The following is a 17,662-nucleotide window of genomic DNA, read 5'->3' on the forward strand; positions in this document are numbered from 1 at the left end:
AAAACACCAAGAACTGCATAACTTCCTGTGCAGGTGACACCAGCACAAACTTCAGAGGAATTGATAAACCAACATTTGTTGCCAGGTGAGAACCATCATAATACAAGAGGTTTATGGCATTCATTGTATTGCTCAGGTAGTGTACAATGCCAGGCAATGTGTGGCTGATTTGTTGCCAATTGATGTGGAAGGTGTAGTCATGAGCATTTGTGAGTGCTTTTTACCTACGCACCACCTTGAATACAACTGAAAGTTTTGCATGTTTGCCTAATTAAGCTATAAGGATATTCTTCTAGCATACTTCAGCTCCGTAGTACTTGTTGACTATCCATTGACTATTGAAGCACACAGTGTCATGTGTATCAGCGTCCCCATGCTAAAAAATGGCAGCAGGGTGTTTTAACTAAAGCTTGTTCAACAAGCTTTATTTAAAGTGCCCCTGTTGCCATTTTTCAGCATGGGGACGCTGGTACATGTGACGCTGGAGTTTGCTGGATCGCAGTACTTGCCACGCTCCAGCAGGCTCAATGAATCAGCTCTGGCATGCTGTAATCACAGTGCATCAGAGCAGCCTCGTTGCATGTGTATAGGCACCCTATCTGTCTAAATTCAGTATAATACTGGGTCTCAGAGAATTCCCCCAATTAAAATAAATTCTCAGCAATAATAAGCAATAATAGGCATCTGAAGATCTACCTTAATGGACAGGAAGTATCCTTATAGCTCTTGTAGGGGTCCAGTCTGGATAGTGCTGTAAGGAGCAGAATGAGGGTCCAAGAATGTGCTGCATAAACTTGTAGGGGTGGTTGGAGTAATGCTGATGTCCTGAGGAAGCATTTAATCTTGAATTTATACAAAACTTCTTTTTTCTTGGGAATACTATTATACAGAGATTTGATCTCTTTGTTTGGATAGTCCTATGCACCCATAATACAAGCTGAGGAATTCCCATTGTAGTTGGTAGTTAAACATTGGATTTTGCTTTAGCTAGTACAGCAGAGGTGTCAGTCATCCAGCCCCGCAGGCTGGATGAGGGTCACTGGGCTGGCATGCTGGCCACAGCAGGACCAATCCCATGTGGTGCCATGGCACTGGGTCCAGCCTGCACATTGCACACAGCGCCAGCTAGCCCCATGCTGCAGAGAGTTCTGAGGTCAGCGTGTGCTGAACAAGATGCATGGGGCTGGACTTGCTGTGCGCATCACATGCAGCACAGGGGCTAACATGGTGCGTGATACATGCAGTGCCCCAGCAGACCAGCCCTTTGTGTTGGTTCGAGCATTACCTGATCCAGACGAGCCCCAGTGCCAAGGACTGATCTGGTGGGATGCCGTGGACAGCACATCCCCTGGCTGATCCCCTGTTCTGTGTGCAGGGCGTGCAGTGCCAGGTTCCACCTTGCTCACTTCATGCAATGTACAGGGTGGGGGCTGGTGCATGAGGTCAGTCTAGCAACCCACAGGCCAGATCATATGGCTCCATGGGTCACATGTTTGACACCCCTGCAGTAGACTGTTTGTTTTGTTGACATTGCTTTTGGAATCCATAAGAGCAATGCTTTATTTTGAACCTGTCTGGTTCTGGATGTAGAAATAGTCTTGCAACAGTAATCACCTCTGTAGCATTAACATCTGAAGGTTTAAACCTAGGTTAATCTGTCCTGAGAGCCACCAGTCTTCAGCCAGGAAAGCATAAATAGCATCGTTGCCTCCCTCTTGTTCCCATTTTTGGAACTGCTCTGGGGAACATTGTAAAACTTGGGGAGAGATAGTGGGGACTTGTCTAGCTTTGCAAGAGATCATCCATACTTCAAAGACTGGCACAGAGAACCTCCCAGGGCACTTTATTGGCTTCAGATGCAGAGAAATCAATCACCAGCCCAGCAAACTGGCTCAAAACAAGTAAAATATTTTTGAGTGCAGTGTCCAGTCTGCTAACATGACTTCTGCCAGTGAGTCTTGGCAGCTACCCTTTGGTGTGCCATGTAGAGGTGGACAACTTTCTCTACTAAGACAAGAAATTCTGTCTGGTGTGTAGCTGACTCTAGTCTTCCCTGTCATGACAAGAACAGGTTTGTTATTCATTGAAGAAGCAGTGGTATGAGATCTCAAGACTGGTGGATATGCGTTCTCTTTTTTTTGTTCCGGTCCACATTCCCTGAACCGAATTGGAAAGATCCCTTTAAAAAGAAAAAAAAATATGATTCTTTTCATTCACCAGTTTGCGGAGCGGAGAAGATATAATTGGAGTTGGGTAGCTGCCAGTGGATGAGAAGGGGTGAGATTCAGAAGAAACAGTGAGTAAGTATCATATGAACTCTGGATCACTGACGCATCCTGCGTATGTGATTAGAATCTCCAGCGGGCTCCAGATTTTGTCTGTTTTCTGTTGCATTAAAATCTTAATGAGATGAGACCTTGCATCTGATTGTATTCACCCTAGCACAGGCCAGAAGAACTGACTTCTGGACACCAGGTGTCTGTGCTTGTCCTGAATTAAAGACATTCCAGGAACTATATCACTTTGTGTTGACTTCAGTTTTTTTGTACAGAACTCCAATCAGAAAAATTGCCCAGGAAGAAAAATGTTCCTTCCTTTGTTCCTAATTGTCTGAGGATGGTAAAATGGAAACATTTGGAATACAACCCTCTTTTAGGAACTTAGATATTGCAGATAGGGACCTTCTGTACTTGGCCCCGATTTTGAGTCTAGAAATAGGATGGGAAGTGGGTTGTAATGTTCCAGTCTGAAATAGATAATTGATGATTTCATTCTCTGCGTGGACTTTCCAAGGGTTGCTAAACTTGAGACCAGAAAAATTATTGCACAGTCCTTTGGTAACCTCTCTGAGCAACACCCAGCAACCTAATTTGATCAAAGCTATAAGGCAGCCCTTTCATTGCCAAAATGAGAGAGCTTGATGCCAGCTGGGAGTCTATACCCAAATAGGGTTGGTTAGGAAACCTGCAGATAGCTCCAAAGCTAAGAGAGGAGACTTATTGACCGTGCAGTTTTCCTACGTATTGCTTGCAAAGAGGCATTTTCTCTAGCTGTTCTTCTCTGACTGCTGCAGCTTATCTCAATGTAAGTGGCAAGACTCAGTATCATGTTAATTTTTTCTGACAATTATGAATAGTTCAATTTTTCCATAAAGTTCCCATGGTATCACAAGATAGCTGGGAATGGACAAATCCAAGCATTTGATTGCAAGTAGTAACACACCATATCTCTGTATGAAAGATTTGATTCCCACTTTTCCCTTTTCTTTTTCTAGGTGGAAGTGCCTTGGACATGTGATTTTTGGGTTGAGTGGGATCAGACATGCAGTATGTGCCACCTGTCTTAGTTTTGCCAGGGAAAGCATATGGATACTTTGAGGGTATCACATGATGACTCACATTTCTTTTTGCCTGCACTTGGCTGCCAGTTGGACCCCAGTCTGTGACAGTTAGGCATGAGCTGTCTTCCCCAATCTTTCAGAAGTAGCAGCAAATTCCTGTATTTTTATTATACTGAGATAGAGTACATGGAAGAATACATAACTATAAATGGTCTAATGTATCTGCAGACCTCCTATTCCTGGTTTCATAATAACCTATATGGACTCCTTAAAGAAAGAGTTTGGTATTGAATTCTTGGATCGTTTGCCATCTTACCCAAAGGAGGAATACATTTGCTTTGTGGCTGTGTATTTGCCATCTAGAAAAATCAGCACAGCTTGGTCTTGTCTTGCATGGACTTATCTTGCCAGGCTCTGTAAAGGAGAGCAAGGAAACCCAGTGTTGATTTTTTTTAACCCCTTTATTTTCCCTTATCATCCCCATAACTCTGCTTCAGAAGCAGAGAGCAAAACTGCACCAAAAATATTTCAAATAGATACTGGGACAGTCTGGGACATGAGTATGATCTGGGTATGAAGTGGCAGGAGGAGAAGGGTACTAGGCCCAAAAGTTCTTAGCGCACCCCCTAGAACTGACAATATCTCTGCTTTTTCTGGTGTCCTCCAGCCATGATCCATAGGGACTCAGAAAAAGGAGTACTGCAGCTGAGTACTGTAGGTAGAAATGTAGCCATGGATGTAGGCACTAAGGACTAAGATGTGCTCTGAGAGCAGGTCATGTCTGGCATAGAGCTATTTAGGCACATAGGACTGGAAGGGACCTCCTGGTGACCAAGTCCAGTCCAATGCTCCAACTGACATGTTATACAACCCTCTTCATACACTTAATTTCCATCTTAAAAAGTTAGGTTTTTTTGGTCTGCATTGCTCCTAGTGGAAGGCAGTTTAACAACCTCACTGTTCTAATGGACAGGAACCTTCTTAATTGCAAGTCAACATTTATTTATAGCCATTTTATTCCCATTTGTCCTTGTGCAGACATTCTCCTTTAAGTTCATCCTTCTCACTGCTAGCCCACCAATCCACACCCAGCAATCACATCTCTTCTCAGCCTCTATTTTGCTAGAGTAAATAAGCCAAGCTTTATTAGTTGTTTCTCTGATGATAGACTTGACTTTCCCTTAATTAACCAAGGAGTCCTTTTCCATTCTCTGTAGTTTGAGTTCATGGTTTGTTTTTTTTAATACAAGTGATTAAAACTGTACACTGCATCCCCAGAGGTCTCATTGATGCCTATGCGTCACACTAATACTTCCTTATCTCTAGTTGAAATCATTTGTATTTTTTAAAGTTGCATCAAATAGGTAGCAGCTCATAGTCATTCTCTGATCAATTAGCACACAGATGTCTTCTTCTTCCTCAGTCATTTCCAGCTGCTTAGGTACTAGTTCATAATTGAAGGATTCATTAAGTCTCAAGAGCATGACTTAACATTTTGCAGTTGATTTCATTTGATTACTGTTACTTTGATTCTCAATGTCATTCAGTTATTTTCTGTATATTCTGAACCTCCTCTGCATTTTCCTGTGTTTTTCCCTTTCCTTGGGATACAGATTCCTGAAATCTTTGAATCTTAACATTCAAGATCTTGAGCTTTTCAGATAAGTTAGCTTCCTTAACTGTTACCCTTTGATTAACTCGGGGAGATGAAGCACTTCTGTATTGCCACGTCTCGCCCTCTTCCCAAGATGGATCTTTCAGCCTTAAGAGAAAAAGTTCTTTCACACCCACTTGAAAAAGAGAGGCAGATAAGAAACCCTGCATCTCTTCCCAACCCCCTTCCTGAAGTACTGAGTTCTCCCCCATCCATCCACTTACCTGACGAGTAAAAAAATGCATTGGAAAGGCTTTTTTTTTGGTCTGGGGTTTATGATTTCCTAATACTCTAGCCTAACCAGTATTTACTAAGCAGCCAAAATGGAAGTTTCCACGTCCAGAGTTAATTGCTTAAACTTTACATTTTATGAGTGCCAGTAAAGAGTTCTGTCCCTCTTCTGATTTTTATATCATTCTATGGGATAACAAGGAACAATGGTCACAAACTGACAGGGAGCAGATCTAGGGTAGACATCAGAAAAAACTTCGCAGCAAGGGTGGCCAAAATTTGGAATGGGCTTCCAAGGGAGGTGGTGCTCTCCCCTACCTTGGGGCTGGATAGGCATCTGGCTAGGGTCATCTGACCCCAGCGCTCTTTCCTGCCCAGGCAGGGGGTCGGACTCGATGATCTGTTGAGGTCCCTTCCGACCCTAGCATCTATGAATCTATTTATTTTTGAAGAGGAGGGGAGTCGGAAATTACCTCTGCCTGATTTAAAATGTCCTTTTCTACTACTGCCTCTTGTACAAGAGGAAGCAGCCAAGGACAACTGGCACTGCTCCAGAGGGGAGTGATATTTGATAGGATTGCTGTTCAGTCTCCAAAGGGCAGATTGCTCTGAGCTTACAATGGCGTTGTAGATCCTGCTACACCAGGGAGTGAGAGACCACGTAGAGTTTGTGTTAACCTCTGTTAAAACCCGATTACTAGTACAGCCCCTCTTGTAATCGGTCTCCCACCATCTCTTTGCATTTACCACCTACCTCTTAAGGAGGTCATCTAGAGCTTTGCTACTTTCAGAAATGCAGACAGACACTGAAGCTCTTTCTACTATGAAGTGCAAGAAAATGAGAATCTGGCAAATGTATATTTCTGAAAAATTGTAATATATAATATTGTAATGTGTGTCAATATTGGGGACATGTTTAAAAACCTCCAGCTTCCACAACCTTTTGAAGATCCCCATTGTAATCTACAGAATTACAAGAAGGTTCATTGTGTAATATTACCAGTCTCCACTCATTTTGAAGGGTTAAAATCTATGTAGCTAGCACACAGCAGCATTTCCTCAAAAGAGATTCAGAAATGCTCAGGAACCATCACACATCAATGTCTCCAACAGAATCATTTTAATAGAACACCACCAAAATATCAGACAATCCTCTCCTAGGAAATGGTGGACAGTGTTTGGATAAGGCTGAAGATTGTAGAAGTTTCATCACTATATACACAGCATTCAGTTTTCACCTAATGTTAGTTGATGTGATCAGGCTGCTCAGTTTCAGAAGTTTGAAGAATGACAATTAGGAACAAAGACACTCTTTGAAATGTTATACAAGATGATTTTTAAAAGATGGGGAACTCCCAATTTGAGATGTCCTTATAAAATGGGAAACAATTTGTTTGCATTAGAAATACAAATCAGCTTTCTAATTTTGTATAATCAAGAAATGGAAAACAATTTTTATTAACAGGTTGTACATTTACAATCTTTTATTAGCTAATCAACATCAACATGCAAAAATAAGCGCTAAATACAAACCTCTACAATACGGTTTTGTTTAAACTACAATGGTTTATTCTTCTGAAAATTCATAAAGATGTGTTTTGTAGTCATTAAAACTGAACTATTAGTTTCAGTAATGAATTCTATTTAGACCCTAAATTATGTAATCATCCTGCAAGGCATCTTCAGAAATTTCGCCCAACACTTAAGGATACCAGTTGATTTTCATGTGAGTACATTCTCAAAGCAAGAAATAAGGCAGTAGCACTAATGATTTGATATTGAACCCTATGCACATAACTAATAATTTTAGAAGGACTTTAACACTATGGTAAACTGGAAAAAGAACATTCAAACAAGCAGTGTATTTTGCCTGAAATGTTCCCGATTCCTCTTGATATTTATGCAACTTCCTTAAAATATTTGGGTTTGGGGAAAAAATAAAAATAAAAAAAGGACTTCATTCTCCTTCAAACCAGTTCCCAAGTTGATCCTCAAGTGAAGCCAGTCTTGTGCCAATAACGTCTGTATCCTCCCACAGAAATAAGTTACAATGACCTATATTCAGAATTTTTACTTCACAAGAGGATCAAAAAAAGAAGGAAAAAAGAGGATCTTAGAAGAGAACACACTTGTATTAACTGATATTTTTGATAATAAGAGGGCCTTGGACAATTGTGAAAAACAGAGGGAAGGAAAATGGATTTAATTTCAAATTTATTGTAACATTTCCCCCAGTGCAAATGTCCATCTTTAAAGAAAATTATCCTTTAAAAGATGAAAGTACTTTTGAGCAGAGTCCAATTTTGACCTTATGTTACAAAACCCTAACAATCAAAATGTGTTGTTTCTTTTTCAAGTACAAACTTAAGTCATAATTCCTCTCTTTTTAAGAGTGTGTATTGTTGCTCATTGATCTTTGGTCGCAAGAAACAATAATGCCACCGACAGGTCTGATCCCCAAAGTGGCAGATTTTGCTTCTTTGCCACACCTTAAGGCCCCCCTTGACAGGGTATGCCAGTATATACTGTGTCAAAATTCCAGCGGCACTTCATCACGTGTGTTATGGACCTACATAATGTAGACTTTCTCAGCTTGTGAGAAATTGAAGACTTCTTTGGTTCTTGGGCAAATTACTTTGTCATCTTGACGAATAGAAAGCAGAGACTGTAAAATGAGTAACAAAAACAGTGATTATAGTCTGAATAGTAAGCATAACTAGTCAATATATTATTTTCAATGGTTGGCAAATGAAGTTTTGCTTCATTTCCTAGAAGTCATATTCTAAAACACTTTTGCAAAAACTTACCCTGTAAGTGTTTATGTTTAAGGGCTAGAGTATTACAAATGACATTTAGTTTCATATTATAATTTAACCAATATTAAAAGTCTTCTAAAATGTGAGAGTGTCATTTCTCCCTCTTTTTATAATACACAAAATGCTTCTGGTTTCATTCAGCTGTTCTGAATAAGATATGAAGCTCTCATTTGCTCTTGAAATTATTATTCTCACCCGCAGCTCAAACTTCCACAAGTCCTTACATGAAATACTTACATTGTATCCATACACATATCCATTTGGTAACATCATGGGAGGATTATTTTCGTTCATTACATCCCCCGAAATCTTGCAGACTAGTCGGGAGTTGGCACAATGTGCCATAGGCAGAGGCTGAGCCAGCTTGTTCAGGGATTTGCTACACACAGGGCAGTCTGGATTTTTTGAACTGCCATCCTCTTTATAACACTGTCTGTTTAACAGCACGTCAAAGAACAATATTCACTGGGTGAATTTGTTATGGCATAAGAGTGAAAACACAGCTGATGAAGTCTAAAACTCACCTGTATTAAGGATAACTTGAAGTAATGAGATGCACAGTCTTATGCAGCCTACAGAAATTCCATGCCTTGAGTTTAACATGCACATAAGGTTGTTGATTTTGAACATTTCAAGAAAAAATGGGGAGAAAAGAGCAAGTGTCAGAAACCTGATAAGGGTGGAATTCCTGATGCAGGGAAAGGAGCTGCAAGAATCTTGCCTTCTGTGAAATTCCCTACTCTATGCTTGAAGGCTGCTGTCAGAGTTCCCATTTTAAACCCTCTGCAAGACAGTCTGGCCAACAGATTCAGAGTTGATGTTTTCCCCCTTGAAAATTCACATTCAACCTACCCTACGGATTATAAAGAAGACTTTTTAAAATTCTCATCCAACTCAAAACATGATTGCAAGTGTATAACCTCCTGGGGTACATTGAGCCAGTAGGCTATATAAAACATACAAAGTAGCATATACTATGTTCATACTTCATATAGTGCAACAGCCGCCAGTTTGTTTCTAACAATGTTTTAAAAATTTTAGCAGATATGCTTATGTATATACTCTTAAGTTTAGCAAACAAAGCCTGACAGTATTCATACTTTATGGATTCCTCAAAAAACATGTCCAAAAACAAACAAAAAAAAAAAGCTTTGTACGTTGGACACTAATAGTCTGCATTAAAGGATACGGTGTTTTTATAGCTGAAAGGCCTGCCTGGAGGGTTATAGTAAAAACAGAATTGTTTCCCAGCTGATGTAGTCTGTAGTTATCGTATCTAAATTGCTGAATCAGCATTCTCCATCGTGCTGGGTCCAAAAGATCCTGTTAGGAAAAAAACAAACAAACCATAACTGTAAGTGCATTCCCCCCTTTCTCCTGTCCAGCCCCCTCCACCCCACAAAAGTGAAATACAACGAAGACTCTGAAGTGGTAAATTATGTACCATAAACCCTTAACTAAGAAAATACATGCCAATGTCTGACCTAAAAATACACATTGGGAAAACACTGCAGTGTTGCTTTCTTAGAAAGAATCAAAAACTGTTTCCAATGAGACTTCCATGTTACATAAAAGTCTCAGCTCCAAATGCTTAATGAATTCATGCGAACTGGCAAACAATCCCCTTTCCCCCAGACAATAAGCAACCCCCCCTCCCCCCCCCCAACAAAAACAAAAAACCACACACACACACACACACACACACACACACTCTGGCTCAAAAAAAATGCCTGTGGTATATACAGTAGTAGCAATATACTGTTAAACTCAATTTATTGCAAAAGCTTGTACTCTGTGCATGTGCATATATATTATACATACTTCCTCGCCCCACAACAATCAATTTGGGGAGGACTCTAGCCTCCCGCCCCACCCTCCATCTCAACTGAGTTTGTAGAAACCAACATGATTTTGTAGACCCTCTAAAGCCTGCTAGAAGTGGGTTGTTTGTTTTTTTTAATTTAAATTTCTGGAATGTTGGCCCATTTATGAAGCAAAGTTAATGCTGTGGACTGTCTGTTTTAAAGCCACTGAACCACTAACACGTGACTGAGCAAAAGGTCTGCTGAAAAGTTATGAACATTTCCATTTCAAGCCAGGCTCTCCCTGCTAATGGTGGTTTGTGAGATGCGTCTCGAAGTATTATCGCTCTCTCTTCCCTTTACAATTGAGTGCAGCACTCTGGTACACCCAGTAGCAGGAAACCAGAATTACATAATGGTTGGTTTTCATGGAAAGGACTATGCACTGCTCACAAAAATTGTTTATTTTGCACTCCAAGGCCATGTCCAGACAAACGCAGACATGTGGTATGTGACACTGCAGACACGTCTGCGGAACCACACAACACACATGTAGGCGTTCCCTCCGTTGCACCCTGCAGCATGGGGGGGGAGGGGTGTTGGACCCCGGGATGTAGATTAATTCTTTAGCTGTGGGCAAGAATTTCTTGTTTTCATAGCCCTCCCTTCTCTTTCAATCTGCATTTTATATCCATATACATAGACACATAGTCTCTTCTACACTAGTCATATTTTAGAAGCAAACAAAGGAAGAAAAAAATCATTTGGAAATTAAGAAATCTGACATCAATGGAAATGGATTATCCAAATAAAAATGTCACAAAGTACAAATGGCATCACTATTTGGAAGACCGTCCCTGTACTGCTTAGGGAAGAATGGCAGTTTAACACAAAAAGAATCTTCACTGAAACTTTTAAGCTCTACTGTAGGAAGAAAAAAAAGTTTTCAACTTATTATAGGGCCTCCAAAAAAGTTTTGCCATATGCAACTGAAATGGTATGTTTAAGAATTAGAGTGCTGGCCATCCATGCTTCTCTCAGAAACTCCTCCTCCTTTGTACCACAGCCAGCTAACTAAGCTGTGTTTTTATACAGTTTCTGTCAAGGACAGACAAGAACTGGTTATCAGAAGCAAATGAAAATTCAATACTGTTTGCTAACTAGTTCAAACTAGACAGAGATGTACAGTTTAGTATCAATTCATAGCTTTCTGTCTACATACTAAAAGCTGTAGAAGGCTACAGTTTGCTGCCAGAAGTGTTGCTGTTACCTACGGCACACCCAAAAATATCTTGGGTCCATGCCTTTTCTAGTACTTACATTTGGAATATTGCAGCTCCATGTTATGTTCTATCTAGTTCTTAACTGCACGATAAACCACTTTACTATGGGAAAGACTAGCTTGAATTACGTGCTTCTGATGGACTTTACCCTGTCTAGAAACTTAAATAATTTCTCCCAGAGATTAACTGTTTTCTAGCACTCAAACTAACTGAAGAGTAAGAAGTTGACTTTTGGACGTGTGAAATTGTGCCAGACATTAGGTATTTAAAAAAAAAAAAAAAAAAAAAAAAAGATTTGAATTCTGTACAGTTTTTAAGACCTCATTCCAAACTGAGGATTGTGCAACACTAGCAATACAGAAGGAAACTGTCATAGTGAACAGGAATCAGATGCCTGACTCCTCTAAGCAATCTCATTCACAGTGAGCATGTTTTTCAGGAAAGAAGATCACATATTTCCCTGTAGATGCTCATTCAATGATTTTGGTATTTAACTGATTATATGTCTAAGAAAATGTTTTTGTTCACGTTTCCCTATTGCTTTCTCCCATCTCTGTGATCAGCTGAACACACACACACACACACACACACGGTTTATTACTGGCTGAAAGTTTCATAGGCCCTTGTCAACAAGTCAATATACAGGCAGTCCTTGACTTAACGTTTCGACTTACAATGTTTCACACTTAACAATATTTGTAAATTGACACCCTGTTTTGCCTGATGTCAGTTTCGACTTTATGATGTTTGATCTGACGCGAAGCCATCCCAGCAAACAAGTTCGCTGCGTCACCCATCTCCCTGGAGAACATCTGTCTAAACTTCCTTGGACGCTTTCTTTAAGAAAGCAGACAAGACTCCAGAAAAACCTGCAGACAAGACTCCTGAGAAGACTCCAGCCAAGAGCCCTTTAAAACGTCCAGCAGTCACCTCAAAGAAGTCCTTCCAAATCAATATGATTGCTGTTTACAATATAAATACATTAAAGTAGCTATATTACTCATCTATAATTGATTAAGTACAACATTCTGGGTTATTTTTGGTGAAAACAGGGTATCGGGCCTTGGTTCAGGAACCAACCCCCCATTTATAACATTGTTTTCTATGGGAAAATTGGTTCCCAGTTGCAGTGTTTCGACTTAAGACGCAGTTATCAGAAACCAATTGTGTTGCAAGTCCAAGGACTGCCTGCATGTCTAGAGACATTTGCTATATTGTTAATATAAAAACAACAGCATAGTTACTATGTTACTCTGAAACGGTTATGTAGCTGTTTTTGTTTCCTACCAGCATCATAAATAAAGTTCCATATTTTTAGGAACTATTTCCTTTCCCCTAATTTGATGCCCAGTGTGTCAAATACTTATATTTAAAGAAATCTACTCTTTTGATAGCTCGTTCAGTGAGACTGCAATAATTTTCCTAGATTCCTCAAAATATTTTTACATTTTTATTTTTAAAAATGCAGTAAACTCCACCAATGCCTTACCAGTTTGACAACTAACATGTCAAAACAAGATAAATAAGAGTCCTACTGATTAAAAAAATTATCTGAATATTATGTCTTGGATACAAGTGAAATTCCAAAGGCATGTAATACGGTTTAAATTTAGGCACTTGAAGTTTCCATAAAGAAAAACTTGTCAAAGGAGAACCCAGAAAGAAAAGAAACCACTGATCTCTCTCAAACACAAGATGCAAATAACAATAATAATAATAATAATAGGCTAATGATAATTATGTTCAATTTATGTTAATCATAAAATATTCCTAGAAGTAGTACTTACTTAGTGCAATGTTGTCACTGAACAAACACCTAGAGCTAAGAGCATCTCATACATAAGTCATATTTGTAGGCACTCAGTTGGGGCAGGGGTTTCCAATAAAAAAAAAAAAAAGAGAACGTGTTTGCTTAATCAGATTTTTAAAATTAAAGACTTTATTCAAAATATGCCTATTTAAAATTAAATGTGAAATAAACTCCAACCTACAGTAAGGCCTAAATATGATACAAGCCAATAAAAATATTAAATTAAAAAAAATATTAAGCACTACGTGGTTGTTGCCAGAGTTTTAAAGAAAGTGAACGCATTGGTAGACGTCACTGGTTAAGCACCAAGACTCGCATTTCTATGGAAGTGTGACATGTTCAGCTTGTGTAAAAGGCACTTAGAAGGGGACATGATAGCAGTCTTCAAATACTTGAAGGGCTGCCATAAAGAAGAGGGAAAGAATCTTTTGTCTTGCTGCAGAGGGGAGGATGCAGACCAATGGCTTGGCAGCTGCAGCAAAAGTAAATTTACATTGGTTATCAGGTTAAACTTCTTCATTGCTAGAACACCGAGGCAGTGGAACAGACTGCCAAGGGTAGTTGTGGACTCTGTCACTGGAGGTGCTCAAGAGGGTTAAACAGCCACTGGTCAGGGGTGATGTAGGCACAGTTTTGCCTATATTCTACCACGGGCATTTCACATGCTTCTGGGTTTTCTCGATTGCCCCTGCCTTCCTGCTATATGTCAGGGTCTGTGGCACCACAAACCGCAAGTGCTGCATTTTAAACCATGTGCAGCACCGCTAATTTGCACCTGGGGGGCAAAATTTGCTACTGAGATTTCCTGGTAGCAAAAAAAACTTGGAAAAAAAGTGGTGCAAAACACGCAAAAAAATGCACTCGGACAAATGTGGAAATGGGGCAGCAGGTAGTCTAGGGCTGCCTGCTCCTCTGTCTTTGCGTGCGGCAGAACCCCTGCACTGAGGCACACAGTGCCCCAGGCAGCTGTGGACCCAACTATCTCCACGCACTGCAGAAACTCTGTGGCACACTGTGCCCCAGCCTGCCAGGGAGTGGGACATGGAGATGGGGAGCAGAAGCAGCTGGCTGGGGCACAGTGTGCCTCAGTGCAGGGGCTTCACAGCACATGGAAATGGGGAAGCAGGCCCTGGGCTACCTGCTACCTTGTCTCCATGTACCGCTCCTCAGCGGGCTGGGGTGCAAGATGACTCAGTGTGGGGCTGCCTGCCAGCTAGACCTATGCTGAGGCACCCCTGTCCCATCCAGCCCCCATCCCCTCCACCCCAGAGCACATGGAACCTGACCAGGAGCTGGGAAGAGATGGGCAAGGGTAGTTTGCCCACAGTGGGACAATGCAACAAATGGCATATGCAGGGGCATATGCTACGGCACAAAGCAGTGGCACAAATTTGTGCTGCTGTTTGGGCATGTCTACATGTCGCTGTATAGCGCCGCTACTATGGTGCCATACTTTAGTACTTCGTTTTGGAAGTACTAAGGCATGGCGCAGTATAGGTAGTTTTTGAGCCAAGCGCATGGTGCATGGCTAGATTTCGCCACTACACTGCCATAGCAGTGCGCCAGGGGTGCGCCAGCATTGCCAGGGGAGTGCACCACTATGGCAATGTAGCTGGCGATCATGTGTAGACCCACGCAAACGCTACGTCACCATAGCATGCCATACAATGCCATAGTGTGTTGCTATGTTGCCAAAGGGTGACATGTAGACTTGCCCTTTGTGCTGCTACAAGCTCTGCTCATCTGGACATAAGACACTGGGTGTTGGCTGCAACTAAGGCTGGGGACTTTGACTGGGCTGTGCCAATGCTCCTGCTAGGAGCAAAGCCAGAAGTTCTCCGCTGCTCAGGGTCAAACTGATCATCAGATTTGGGGTTAGGAAGGCTTTACCTCATGGTTAGACTGGTATGGACTGTGGGGGTGTTTGCCTTCCTCCATATCAGGGGCTGGTGGTCCTCTACCTGGGATCTTTTAAGTGCATATCGCCCATGTTTCATAGAAGCAGGACATTTGGCTGCTGCCGTTCCCCTGCTTTACTTGTGGCAGGTTAAGGTGTTAGGTCTGTTTCATGTCAGGTTCACAGCAGTCTTATGTAGAATTTAAATTACAGTTAGTACAGGATAGTTAGATAAGGATGATCCTGCCTCAGGCAGGGGGTTGGATGAGATGACTTCTGGGAGGCCTCTTCCAGCCCTACCTTTCTATGATTATTAGTAGTCTCTTTCCTTATTTTAATTTTAGTTTATTCAACTAGTTCAGTTCTCTGACGATTTAAAGGAATGTGTATGTAATTTACATCAGGTTTCTATTCTGCAGTAAGCTACACTATGATCAAGAACATACATACAGGTTTCCAGCTGTCTTGGAGTGGCAGGTGCTGTAATGGTGCCTTGCCACTGGGCTGTGGTGAGTGTTTAGCTGACTGTTAGCCAGCGATGGACATGGACACAGACACACACCATAAACAAGTTAACCTTCCCTATTAGTGTTTTACCTCCAGTTCTAAGGCTTCCTCAAGGTCAGGGGTTTCCAGTGTAAGAATGGCTTCTACCAATACAAAATGTTTTATCTGTCCACACACCTGGTTAAAGTTATGAAACTGAATGCCTCAGTGACAATGGAGCCAGCCATATGCTGTTAGAGCTTGCATCTCCTATACAAGGTACAACGAGGGTCATTAAACCTCTGTGGGTCCTATAGAAATGGGAGTACATTAGGATCAAGAATCCTCTTGAAAGACAAGGAAACTGATGCGTTGTTTTGTCTAAGATTACGTATTTTTTGAGCTAGCTAAAAAAAAAAAAAATTGAGAGAGAGATTTGGAGCAGTCAAACATTCTGTGCATCTGTGTGCTTCAGATCTCTCACGTCCTGGAAGATATGTATTTTAGACTGAGATTGCCTGCAAGCTTAGGTCTCTGAGAAAGTATGCATTTAAGCTACTGAGAGAGTAAGGGGAAAGCCCAAGCAGCAAGGTCCCACTTTGGTGAAGGCTAACGTACAGGAAAGCCCAAGCCAGAGAGGCCAAGGAAATCCTGATGGAGCCTACTCAAGCCAAGAGAACATCGGCCCACTGTGATGGAACCCAGGCAACAGCTTCACAAGTGTCTAGTTGGAAGAGGTCTATTATAGCTGTGGCAAACGGTAAGAAACCTACTGCAAACTGAAAAAAATAAGAAAGCTTATCTTCCATTTCCAAAGTCGAAATTAAAAATAAATTGCAAGAGAACAAGATCCACGAGCAGTTAAAAAAAAACCCATTACATACAGATAATACTTCTTTTGATTAATCAAGTTACTTGAAAGATGCCTTGCATTTAAAACTAGCTATTTCTTTTGTATTTAGCATTATTTAAAATAGCTTTATTTAACCAATAAAAAGCTATTTTCAAATGCTGGTTTTGTGTAACTTAACCAACTCTACTTGACTCATGCAAAACCTGGATTTTCTTTCAAACTGCAGCACACCCCTCACTTTTAGCTCTGGAGCTCTCCAGTTCATTTCCCTGTCAGCCTATAGGACAGCTGTCCCCACAATTAAAAATTCATTTTTAATTGAATTCCAATTTCTATCCAAAGGCAGTATGATCCAAGTGACAAGGAGAAAAGAAATTCTTTAGTAAATAAGACGTGTCATTCATTATTAACATAAGAACAATGTAAAAATAAAATCTCTGAATAATAGTATGAACAAACATTTTTAGCTGCTTTAAAAGGGGAGGGGGAACTGCTGCTTGGGAGCATGCATCAGCCATTACACCACGAACAAGCTATAGAATTATGCAAACACAACAAGTGTATTGTAATAGCTTACAAATCAGTATCTGTTGATAACACTACAGTTATGTCGGTCTGTCTGCAGCCTAAATCAGGGGTGTCAAACAAATTAGTCAGCAGGCCATGTTCCCGGCTGAAATGTACCCCGCCCATAATTTCTCACCAACATTTCTTATTCATTCAATTCAGTTTACCTTTTGTGACACACCAATATTACATGCAGAAATGCTACTAGTGGGTGTAACAACTTACTAAATTTGTCAATGTATTACTTTTACTGCAAACAGGCCTCCATATGTGCAAAAAGGAATTTTTAAAAAAAGTATTTGCTACAACTTTTAAGGAAAATGAAGAGAATAAGATGAATTAAAAAAAAAAAAAAAAAAAAAAAAGCACCAAAAAAGCTTTTGCATATACTAATCTCTCACAAATTGCTAGTACTGCTCACAGACACCAGGCATCTCTTACTGCAACCATCTTCTTGATGTTTAGTTTGAAGGACTGTGTGACAGGGGGCCACCTTGGGGCCGATCTCCATGGCCCGCCCACCTGTCTCTGGGCAACCGCCCACCTATCTCGCCTGCCATGCCTTTGATGTTAATTGATTCAATTAAGATGTCAATTAAGCGGGGGGCTACCCATTTGGTGCCCCAATGCCAGGGGACGCTCTCTGCGGCTCCTACCTCCCCAGTACCGCAGCCCAAGCCTCGCAGATGGCATCATGGCATTCACATAATCACCGGCCCCCACGCTGGGCCCCAGAATCATCCTACCGGACCCCTCCACGATCCCTCCAATCAGGCAGCCTCTCTGCCTTCATCCGGGCTACCTAGCCCTCCGAAGCCATTTTCCCCTCTGGGGTGTGGTCCCCAGAGCTAGGACCTTTGGCTACTAGCCCTGGCCCACCTCCAAGCCAGTCGGGACCCCAGGCCCCTGGGCATCCCTCGCCG

General features: G+C 41.2%; 1 protein-coding gene across 4 annotated transcripts in view; it reads right to left on the reverse strand.

The window, feature by feature from the left end:
- Positions 1-6,143: 6,143 nt before the first annotated feature.
- MAEA (macrophage erythroblast attacher) overlaps positions 6,144-17,662 on the reverse strand; it is a 79,036-nt gene continuing 67,517 nt past the window's right edge. For 3 of the 4 annotated variants that reach the window (XM_025195200.1, XM_025195199.1, XM_006038666.3), the window contains 3 exons: positions 9,231-9,364; positions 8,279-8,474; positions 6,145-7,890 (listed from right to left, as the gene is read on the reverse strand). In XM_025195200.1, the coding sequence (XP_025050985.1) occupies positions 7,795-7,890; positions 8,279-8,474; positions 9,231-9,364 (426 nt within the window). In that variant the 3' untranslated portion in view covers positions 6,145-7,794. Of the gene's footprint in view, positions 7,891-8,278; positions 8,475-9,230; positions 9,365-17,662 lie in introns of all 4 variants that reach the window. The other variant, XM_006038667.3, reaches the window with a different exon arrangement.

This window comes from Alligator sinensis, unplaced genomic scaffold (genome assembly GCF_000455745.1).
Source record: "Alligator sinensis unplaced genomic scaffold, ASM45574v1 scaffold1727_1, whole genome shotgun sequence".
Classification (NCBI taxonomy): Eukaryota; Metazoa; Chordata; order Crocodylia; family Alligatoridae; genus Alligator; species Alligator sinensis.